At 41.8% G+C, this 12,037-nt stretch overlaps 1 protein-coding gene across 1 annotated transcript in view; it reads right to left on the minus strand.

Annotated features, from left to right (window-relative positions):
- The window catches only part of LDAH (lipid droplet associated hydrolase), a 93,866-nt gene that overhangs the window by 10,619 nt on the left and 71,210 nt on the right, over positions 1–12,037 (minus strand). The window contains exon 6 of the mRNA XM_073002151.2: positions 4,876–4,958. Within this exon, the coding sequence (XP_072858252.2) occupies positions 4,876–4,958 (83 nt within the window). The remainder of the gene's footprint in view (positions 1–4,875; positions 4,959–12,037) is intronic.

Raw genomic sequence — 12,037 nt, forward strand, 5'->3', positions numbered from 1 at the left:
TATACACAGAGGCAGTATTTTCTTGCTGGTCTGGTTCTATTTTCAAAATACTGATCTGAATTTTCCTCTACTTGTGCAATCACAAAAGACTACTGTTAAAAAGAATACAAACTGATAGCAAATGCACTGAGAGAACAGCAACCTTGTATAGTCTTCATGAGTAATTCATAGAACATAGTTTATACAGGATGCTAATCCAGTTACATTGGTTTAGATAACTGCTGAACTTGGAAAATTAAGGATGAATTTCAAACGTTATGTTTGAAGGGCAATCATTGGACGCCATTCCTTAAATATACACACATTACAATGACAGCTGGTAAGGTTCAAGGGAGAGTTGGATTCAGATCTAGGAGAGCTTTTCCCAAACTGATGCCTACCAGGCTAAGATGGACACTGGTTGGGGATGATCACAGACATCGTCCAAAACCCCTGGATGGTTCCAGTTAGAACATACTAATCTAGGATATCAGAATTCAGGTCAACTTGTACTTTGGCAGGAGTTCACAGAGAAACAGAGTTATTCACATTGTTGGGAACACCTTCCACAGTAAATTTTGGAATACTGCTGTAAGAGCAAATAATTATTGACTGAAATCCTGCTGTGCAATTCTTGATATGCAACCACAACGATGTCATAAGCAGAGATTAAAGGTTTCCTGTGGGGATTCCTGGGGACATGTGAATTTGCTGTGTCAGGTGTGAGTTGTGTGCACCCCAAAATCAACTTCAGTCAGTGGTGATTTGCTGCCGATATTGACATCCCATAGTGCACCTGGAGTTGTGCAAAATCCAGCCACTGATATATATATATCAGTGACTGGATTTTGCACAACTCCAGGTGCACTATGGGATGATGTCAATATTTTTTTTAATTTTTACTACAGTATTTTGGAGGTGCTGCATTGCTTTGATGCCTCAAAGATCAAACTGTCCTGAACTGTCACTGGAAAAAAATGTGATGACACTTATTAAGGTACACTACCTTATTACAGTATTTCATTCAGGTTTACAAAATGCTATTCCAATATTCTCCATGAACTTGGTAAAAGGAAACATTGCTCTCAGGTCCTCTATCTAAATCTGCTACAAAGTTGGTTCCATTTGACGAGGGACCAAATCAGGTGTTCCATTTGATTTCATATGCATACTTAAAATGAATTTGGAAGCCCAATTCAAAAGACTCCATCCCTTTCTCAAGAAATTGATTTACGTATGCTACTTGCAAACTACTTGTGCAAATTCTATCCTTGTACGTTAAACCCCTTATGTGAACAAACCATAAAGCAAGGTCCTAAATGCAAAGTGGCTGAATGCATTAAAGTACAGTATATGATTCAGCGCTTTCTTTGCAACTCACAATAGTTACTTTCTTTACTGTGCTGTTTGCCACAAGCTTAATTTCTGTTGACTCTTCAAAGGTACTTTTCCAATCTTGTGCACATCCCAGAAGGATTCATTTGATCATGTGAAAGAGAAAATCGGGGGTTCTGTGTGTGCCAGAGCATGCTCAAATCCTATGCGTAGCAAAATCTGCATGTGCCACTTTCTTAGCTTCCTCTCTGAACTTCAGCAGTATGTAGTCCAAAAAGCATATTGGACCTGCCAAGCTGAAAGGTGTTCCTGGCTTTGGAGAGTATTTTAGACCTATTCATACAGTGGATGATTTTCCACAACGGGAGGGAAGTAATTTACTCTGGCTGTGGGCAGGGAGTCAGCATCTGTAGTGTCTTCCGTACGGCTGCTTTCCAGATTATGAGCCTTTCAAGAGCAATAGCTATTAAACTGCTATGGACAGCTTTGGACACTGGGTCAAGAAAACTGGGCAACACCAGACCAGCTGTTTCAATAAAACCAGCTCAAGATTGGTTTTGGCTGCTTCAGCTTTACATTTTTTTTCCAAGCTGGTTTAACAAAATGAGCCCATGATTTAAAACAACAGAGCAATGTTAATTTGGAAGAAAGAAGGCATTTTGACTTAAATTTTGCATTGCAAAATAGATGCATCTTCAAGAAGGCAAACCAAAATAACCCCTTTAGGTTCTTGCAGGTAAAAGCCTTCTAAAGTCATGCTGCAGAGGTTTATCCCTTTGGTTCCTACAGCGCTCACACCACTGAGTCATCTAACCCTATATTTTCTATACAAGTTTTTTTTTTTTTAAAAAAAAAACAGTAACCAATTTAAAAAAAACAGTAACCAGTATCACCACACCATCCACTGGGCTACACTGGAAGCCTCTTCTCAGGTTGCCTCAAATCCTTTGAGGGAAAGATACTGGAGCTGAAAAGAAATTTCTCCCAGAAAGAAGGAAGCAAAAAGCTTAGATTTATATATGAAGCCAATTATGCCTGACTCTAGACAGAATGTTGACATCATATATTCACTGTAATTTAAATGATAAAACATTGACACCTCTTGAAGGTCTGCGTACCTTCAATTTGACACCATTCTGCTTGGAATTCAAGAAGGCTTATCAAGCCATTTCACAGCCATTCAGTGGCATGGACACCATGCATTATGTATATAGAACCTGCATCCACATCAGTTTACCCACAAACTGTGCTGCTCATTCTACAGACTAACCCTGTAAGCCTTGTGCAATGGCACATCATTGGCCAATGATTGCACAGGACCTCAAGTTAATGAGTGCATGAAATTAGTACATGGAATATTGAATATCCACCAGGATTAATTTTTTTAATTTTACATTTTCTTATAATTTTGCTCAGGTAGGAGGCACCAGTGCTCGCCATTAGTTAAATTCAGTATTTGGACTTGAATGGTCAGAAAGGAAAACTGGAATACAGAAGTCTTTATCTTGGCACAGTATTACATGTGAATAGTTTTAGACTTAAAACCTGGTGGCCTCCTCCTGTTAATAGACTTGAAGGCAGGCCCCAGACTCTTTCCTCATCCTAGTGTTGAGGAGACTCTTCTCAACTTTGAAAAGAGCCATATTTTCTCTTACTCCTTTGCTCATATTAATTATTGCAGTAAAACTGGGCTTGAAAAGACAGGAATAATTTAGTCTCTCTCCTCTCACCTCCTTCAGCACACAACATGCAAATGTGATCCAGAAATAACTTTTCTCTTCCACAGCAGCTGGCACTGCCAGGTGTTAAGATTGGCTTTACACTTAGGATCACACTGACTACTAAGCAGCATAAATTTTTCAAAGTGCCAACGTGCCAACTCTATAGCAACTTGGATTCTAGTTCCTGTTCTTGTAATCTTCCAACCCTTTATTAGTTAGAACTACTTTTACTGTCAGTACACTTCAGGCTGGACTTAATGCCAACTCAGATTTCTCCCCTAATTTTCACATTCCCAGAAATTATTAGAAGGAAGATTTTTTTTAATTTAAAAAAAAATGGTAAAAGGGAGGGGAAAAAAGGGAGAGGTATTTAACTCAATGCTTGCATCTACTCTACTGTGGATATGCCAGGTTTCTATAATTTTTTGCTTCAACTAATCCTGCCCCGCTGGGTACAGCATGCCTCTTTAAAAGTTCAATGACACCGAGGAACCAATAAAACACAGGTTTTCAAAGTAGGTTCTCAGGTGCCAAAGCCCTGTTTGGGTTGACACAGTCAAGGAAAACAGATGGAAACAGACGAAGGCACCTGTGAGACAGTGACAGCTTACCATGGCCCTTAATTTAGAAGGGGAAGTAATACTATTTTACAGCTATAACGAGCACAGATGAATCGCACTGATGTCATGGGGCTTAGAAGATCGTATCAGTCAAATGGTACCGCTAGAATACTTGCTAATTGACTCGCATCAGGTTTTCAAATATTTATAGTACATCTTCCTCCAAAAACGCTCCGCACAAGGAGAATTCTGTTCTCCTTTGATGCGCCAATGTTGCTAATTTTCTTTATGAAATTACTTTCATCCTGCTTTTTTGCCCCAACGGGGCCTACCAATTTAATTTTAAAATCTATAAATAAATTTTAAAAAATACATAAAAGGAAAAGCAGAGATCATAAACAGAGAACAAAACAAACCACCCCTCTGCAGAGCCTCTTTAGCAGAGAAATGACTTTGTTTGCTATCTAAAACCAAGGAATGAAAAGCTGGATGGGGCACAAAAAACCAAAAACCCTCTGGATCATCCTGGGCAATCATCCTTTGTATTTCCCAGGTGGAGGAACCTTGAGCAGAATTCTCAGCAGAAGCATGAGTGAAACCTTAAATTAAGAACTGAAATTGTCATGAGTCCCTTTAAAAATAGCCAAGTAACCTGCGAGCCCCTGCCGTATCTGCATAAAAAGGCATTTTTAACGGGGTAAACTGTTGTGAGAAGACAAACTTCCCTGGAAACAACAATAATTGCTAGGAAGAGGAGCTTGAGAGGGATTGACTCAATAGAGAAACCATGACCTTTGTTTTTGAAGACTGCAGCAGGGCTTTTAATGATAGGAATTAACTTTTTTGGGGGGTTGGGGTTGGGAACACTTCTTCATAACCCACCCACCCCAAGTGGCAGCAATTTGACACGTATGTGCTTCATATTTTATCCCTACATTTTTAATGTGAAATGCCCAGATGATTTGGGGTTGTTGTTAATGGGTAGTATTGAGATATAAAAAATGTAAATAAAGTAAAATCAGTTAAAAATGTTTAGAAATTAGATGCTTAACTAACCCTGCTCAGAGCTGTCAGGTACATGCTGCATTTTGTTCATTTTATACTGTGACATATATAATATTATTATGAGCCACCTTGAATGTTACACAATGAGATGCAGAACACAACATCATTCAAGCCAAACAACCAACCAACACAAAAATGGGATGAGATCAGACTAGATCTGTATGGATTGTGAAAAGGACAGCAACATAAGTACCTAGAAATGGGTAAAACATTACCTTCTTTAAATGCTTTCTTATGGTACTGCTGTCTCTCTTTGTGACCATCCTCATCTCTTGACTTGCCATGTAAAAAACGTTTGCTGCAAAAATAAGAGGCATACATATACAGAGATATGATTAAGCAGTTTTATACAAGGAAGCAACCTCAAACTCTGGCCATTGTCTACAGAAGGTTAAGCCCACTGACTTAACACAGCTGTTCTCAAAAGAAGTGGTTGCCAACAGATGTCTCCGTTCTGCAACAGCTTGTTTTACTGGCAGTCCCATTGAGCCTGTCAGCTATTATCAGTGGCCCAAATCCTAGACTTGGATCCAGCATCTTCCTCCTTCTGCGGCTGGAAGGGCAACTTCTATCCCTGGAAAGTTTCTAATCCAGTGAAGCATTTCTGTGGGTGGAATGTAGGAGTAAGCAACCTTCACGGAGATCACCTTCTTCCTGCAGCCTCCTGTCCTGTCCTTGATGATCTGCTCTGAAGGGCTGCATGTTCTAGAAGAACATGGGGGTGGGGGTGGGGAAAGAAGCACAGGGGGCTACAGAATAAGACCTCTCCTCCTGTTGGCAAGCACACCTTTAGTGGAACTCTGCGCAGGGGATGATCCCACCAGAGAACCTGGATCCAACTTTCTGACTCACTGGACTCTTTGTAAACATAATGGGGAACCATGAATGCTCCACACGAGGGCTCAAAACATACAACTCTGGGCTATGGGCAATCCCTCACTGTTCCTCGCAGTCTTCTTTTGAAATGGAAAAGGCTTTACAGAAATGTACTCATGGCATCCCCCAACGAAACAGAAGCTAAATATTCTTTTTCCTCGACAAGCAGTTCCTGTTGACTTCCTGGTTACGGAAACTGGTGGGAAGAGCCAAGCAGAAGCACTTGGGAAGCAGGCTTCTGCTTGACACGTTGGCAATTACACAAATGAAGCAAAATTAGACAGTTTCTAGAAAGAGTCTAACCTGGTTAAGGAAATGTATTTATTACTAGTTCACAGTTTTCACATCATTTGATTTTTAAATTAAGAATCAATTTGTTCTGTTCTGTTCTTGCATTGAGCAGTTTTTAAACACAGTTGTCAACAACTCCAAACCCCACAGAAGTGGGCAGATGCAAAGGAAACTTTTTATATAAATACATGAAATAAATATTTAGAGGTAGTGGAGATGTTTGTAAATGATGCAATCAGGAGGCTCCCTTCAAGGAATTCCCTCCTAGAGGTAAAAAGAAAGAGTGGCTCTCCTCTTCCGAGATTATCCATAACACCTGCTGATACTCTAGACTTGGAGGAGGACAGATGGCATTAGATACCTCTTTTCTGAACTTCCCAGGCCCAGGAGAGGTTTCTGTTGTGGGCCCTTCCTCCAGAAGTCAAAACTGTGACCTTGGCAGAGGGCGGTATCCCCTTCCCCCAAATTATGGTGTTTTGGAGGTACAATAGTACAGTGGACCCTCTACTTACGGAATTAATCCATATTGGAATGGTGGCTGCAGGTTGAAAAGTCTGTAGGTCGAGTCTCCATTGACCTACAATGCATTGAAAACCGATTAATCCCGTAACCGGCCGTTTTTGTTCTGTTTTTGTTCCATTTTTGTTTTTTCCTGGTCTGTAGGTTAATTCTCAGGCTGCAAGTCGAACCTAAATTTTGCAGCGAGAGAAATCTGTAACTTGAAAAGTCTGTAAGTCGAGGGTCCACTGTACAGGGGACGAAGGAGGAGACGACCTGAATCTTCTAGATCCAAAAGCTTCCAAAATGAATAATCCATTTAGATAAGGAATTGAATAAGGAATTCTTAAATAAGACATTTCTGAAGGGAATTAACTGATCACAATAAAATGGGTTGAACGTTTCTTCACTATCCACTTCTCAATGCAATTAGCCTTCCACAAGCCCCTAAGTGTGTTCAATGTAATAATGGCCATCTCTGCCTTGCAACATTTTTGGTTTCTGACAAAATTCTTTGCCATCCAAGGGACTCAACCTCTGTTGTGCCTCACACTTGGGAGTAACAGACAGTGGAGTTTCCGATCACATGGTTATGGATATGGGTAAGAACAATACATTCTCCAGCAGGTAGAGGGAAAGGGAAATACCAACCAGACAGCTCTTTGCTAATGACTGCAAAATATCACACTAGCCAAATTCCTGAATCGCTCTGAGGAAATGGAAGCAAATGATACTGATGAAGGTGACAAGAGATCCAGATGCCAAAGGGCAAACTTGACTCTCTGTGTAGACACACAGCATACTTCTACCCGGAAACTATAGGAACTGCCTGTCTTGTATGGTATCACAGAACTATAGGGACAAGAGCCAGTTACTGAGCTACAGATAGTAACCCTTGTGCTGTTTACCATAAGAGTTACCATTTTATTTTACAGAAGGTTCCTTGTGTCAAATTTTCCTTCACAGTTTCACTGATAAGGAAGATGAACTTTGACACTGCCCTACCTTGTCCACCTTCCATTAAGGTGCCTGCTCTCATCATGCCTCTCACCTCTTCAGTAGATAGGTGTATGTTGCTGTACTCCTAATATGTTCATAATAATTTTTCCCGAGAACATACCTAAAACTGGGTGCCTCATATGTCAACTCTTGGCTCTTTACAATAGCCTACAGGAGTTCCATAATTCATTCATTCATTCATTCATTCATTCATTCATTCATTCATTCATTCATTCATTCATTCATTCATTCATTCATTCATTTGTCTATCTTATTTCTAGGCCAGTAAAGGGGCTCTGTTTGCATTATGTGCCATCAAATTGAAACCAACTTATAGCAATCCTAATAGGGGTTTTAAGGCAAGTAAGGTATTTAAGGAACAGTTTTACCACTTCCATTCCCGCAAGTGAGTTTCCATGTCCAAGTGGAGATTCACAGCTAGGTCCCCAGAAGCACTGCATTGGGTAGAAGCAGTGAATTGACTACATTTGTTTTGAAAAGGTTTCTTTTTTTGTTTGTTTTCACTGGTGCTTTATTTTGTTTGTCTGCATCTAATACCATTTCCAAAATTAGGGCTGATGAAAGTGGTTTTCCCTTTCGCTACAGCTGCTTTCAAAAAAGCTCTTCCAAACATGAGTGACCCATCGATCAGAAAACAATGTTTCAGTGAGTCTCATATCCACCCTTTTACATCAGGGGCAAACAGCAGCAGGTACAACCAAGGCCACTTTTCCAGGCCCAAGAAAACCATGTTCTTGAATTTCAGTGGCAAAGTGCCATCACCATTATTTAAAGATAAACTACCAAAAGACCTGTAGAAGAAACAAAACATGCAGACTTTTTGCCAAACTGTGACAGAAAATTGCAGAAAACGTAAAAACATATGGATTTCCCATTGGTCTTAAAGGACTTTTATTGTTCATAGCTGAAATTCAGTGCCATAATCTGCCAAGAGTAGGGGGAGGGGGAAATGGCCTATGGACACTGACTTGCAAACATATCTATCTATCTATCTATCTATCTATCTATCTATCTATCTATCTATCTATCTATCTATCTATCTATCTATCTATCTATCTATCTATCTATCTATCTATCTATCTATCTATCTATCTATCTATCTATCTATTTATTACATTTATAGCCCGCCCATCTAGTCATACCGACTACTCTGGTAAGACCATAACGTACACTGGTTCCCTCTTTAGAAATGTGGCTTTGGTGGCAAGTGCTGCCAGGAAGGAAGACATAGGTTGCCCATTCGGAATGCTTCTGCAGAATTCCTTAAAAAAATACTCTACAAGCCAAAGCAGTTACTTATGTCTGCAAATCCACACAGTCTGCCATTGTTCACAATAAGGAAGCAAGTGCACAGCAACACCTTTTCCAAGGGCATAGTTTTGTTTCAGATTGACTGTGAGACCCACTCCCCCCCCCCATTCATCTTTACCTCATGGAACTGTTGTGCAGATTGGATTTTTCAGCCAGTGGCATAGTGTGCGTTGCCAGCGCCCAGCACAAGGCAAGTATTTGCACCCCCTAACCCATGGACTGTTTGACCGGGATTTCATAATTGCCATAATCACCTGTTGTCTTCAGAGAACCCATGTATAACACCTGTGTGTGTGTGTGTGTGTGTGTGTGTGTGTGTGTGTGTGTGTGTGTGTGTGTGTGTGTGTGTGTGTGTGTGTGTGTGTGTGTGTGTGTGTGTGTGTGTGTGTGTGTGTGTGTGCGCACACGCGCGCTCTGGAGTGCTGAGACAGAGGGGAGAAGGTGGCTAGGGTGGCCCAGGGTGGTGGGGGCAAGAGCGCAACCTGCCTGGACAAGTGGGACGAGGACACGCTCCCGGCTTGTGGGCAGCTGGCAGCAGCGGAGGGAGATGAGGACTGTGGCACTGGAGATTGGCTATGTTGATGGCGGTGGCTTCCCTCAGGCTGGGCGGGCAGCCTCCTCCTCCTCCTCTGCCTCCTAATTCTGCCCCGGCAGTGGTGTCCAGGAGTGCCCCAGAGGGCATCGCATGGAGGGACTGCAGACAGAAGGGCCATGCGTATTGAGAGCCGACAGGATGGCTGGTGGAGCCCACATAACCCAGGAACATAAGGGAGTCCAGCGAAGTGAGGCTGAGCTGGTTGGCGTTGGTCTCAATGTGAACCTTTTCCCCCTGTGAGGTAGCTGAGCAGTGGGAGAGGGGCTGGATGGCCAGGCCATGCTGCCCTTCTCCTGATCCATCACAGAGCAGGAGGAGGCAGGGAGCGAGGGCCACGTCTGGTGTGGACAACCTGCCCGAACCCTCCCACCCCAGGCAGGGAGGCAGTCAGTGTGACTTCTAAACGGAATGATAAAAGTCAACTCAGCTTTTCTCAGTCTTCAACACTCGTACAACAAACCATCAACTGTAGAGCAAAAATAAAACAAAAACCCATTTGTATGTATGGCAGTGAAGTCTGAAACTATCTCCACATCCACAGCAGGCAACACAGCAAAACAGCACGGCCCCATTAAATGGAAGATGACCAGTGCTAAGAAACCACAAGAATCTCGTGCAGCAGTTTTCAAAGAGGTAGCCATGTGAGTCTGTTTCAGCCCATTTAATACCAGAGAAAACGGACTGTAACCCTTGAAAAAAGTAACACTGAAATAAATCTGTCAGTCTTCAAAAAAAAAAAAAAAAAATCCATTTTGTTTCTCTTATATATCTAACACAGCGTTCCCAAACTAGCCACCCTTAGATGTACTAGACTAAAATTCCTTCAACTACAGCCACAATGGCCAATGTTCCTTGTGGTTGGGAATGACGAAACATGCCGTCCAGCATATATTCAGATTTAGTGCACAACCTGTCACAAGACCTTTGAAAGAAACAAACAGAGAGCTATTGATGGCCTAGCTGCTATCTTTTTAAAAAAATCATGTTGTTCAGACAGCAAGCTTCCTTCACTTCACCTCATGTCCTCTCTAGGGCTGGAACTTTAAAATTAAGTCTAAGGTTTGCCAGTGGCAAAGTGCACCAATTTGTATGCATTTCAGTAGTTTCTACAAGGGAGCGATTTCTGCTTTCTTTCCTCTAGGACAGTGGTCCCCAACCTTGGGCCTCCAGATGTTCTTGGACTACAACTCCCAGAAGCCTTCACCACCACCTCTGATGGCCAGGATTTCTGGGAATTGAAGTCCAAGAACATCTGGAGGCCTAAGGTTGGGGACTACTGCTCTAGGAGACACGGTAACTTCTATTCCACCCACAGAAGGTTTCATTGAGAGATTTAATCTACAATCTGAATGCCCTGGCGTGGTGTCTAGTTTAATGCCATTCCTTGCAAGTTGACTTCTTGCTTTTTTTTTTTTTTTTTTGCTGATGGCTGGGTGGGTTTGCTTTGTTTTTGTTTGATTGCCCCAAATGCTTGCTAGCTTGTAGCAGAGAAAACTGTGTTAATGGAGAAGCGAAATGAAGTCTCTCATTGGAAGCTGAACAGTCATGATACGTCGCTTGAGGCTACGCACACTGAAAGTTAGAAACTTGCCAGTTAATGGGAAAAAAAAAATTCCAAACAAATGTGGTCTACACATGTCAAACCGATTCATGAAGGCAGAAGAGTTCAGCATGACAGACTTAAGTTAAATTTAGAAGTGGACGTGAGCCCTGAGTTAGGCAAAAATGAAAGACGTTTGACACTACAACCTTAGCTAGCCCTTGTTCTACACACAACACCCCCACAGCACTGTAAATAAAGAAACAAACAAGCAGTGCCATATTAGCGGCCAAGCCAAGCATCTGGGGTCCAGTGTGACAGAAAACACTGACACAAAGTGATGTCAAAGCAATGGAACAATACAGAAGTTCCGAGCAAGACAGTTTTCCACTTGGTTAGCCAAGCATTTGATGAAATTTTTTAACAAATGAAAAGAACACACACCAACATGAAAAATATTTCTCAACCATGATGATACCCTCAGTTTTATAACACACCCTCACAGAAATATACACAAGCTTGGTTGTAGACTGGAGCAAGGTTGGATGGACCTCAGGCTTCCTGGATCTTACTTGATCATCTCTTGGAGTCTGATGCCCCCCCCCCCCCAAAAAAAAGGTTTCTGAGCCCAGGAATTTATTTGGACTGACAGAGAAGACCGGAGCTCATGCTCCTTCTACACAAAAATTCACCACTGGTGACCCAAAGGTGTTCCCCCACTCCACCCTACCAGAAGTGTAAATGGGAGAGTAAGGTGTCATTTTGCTGCAATAATCTGCAGCTTGAAGTCCCTGCTCATCTACTGCTGACCATCCAAAGTTCTCTCAGTAGATTCAGATTTATCTCCTGCTCAGTCCTGAATCAAAGGCATGAGAATCAGAAGAGCTACCCAGAAACAGTAAGTTGACTTTCCCTTGGGCAAGTATAGTTTTTTGAGTTTCTGAGGCTGCTGTTCACAAAGACAGGTGCAGAAGATGCATTTTGGAATTGATGCTTCTATCATATTTTATCAGTCCATAGCCTTGTATTATTATACTATTGCACACCTACAGTTCCTAACTGAGACCATGCACATGCATTATCAATCATCTGCAACCCATTCTGGGCAACAGTATTTTCTTCCTCAAGATTTCATGTGGGTGGACAGCCTGTCCTTCCTTACAAACAGACCCTGCAACCTTAAACGACTCTTGTGACACTATAAGCTAATTATTCAACACCCATTACATATCTGGTTTACTGTCAA

The sequence above is a fragment of the Pogona vitticeps genome, chromosome 1, assembly GCF_051106095.1.
Source record: "Pogona vitticeps strain Pit_001003342236 chromosome 1, PviZW2.1, whole genome shotgun sequence".
Taxonomy (NCBI): Eukaryota; Metazoa; Chordata; class Lepidosauria; order Squamata; family Agamidae; genus Pogona; species Pogona vitticeps.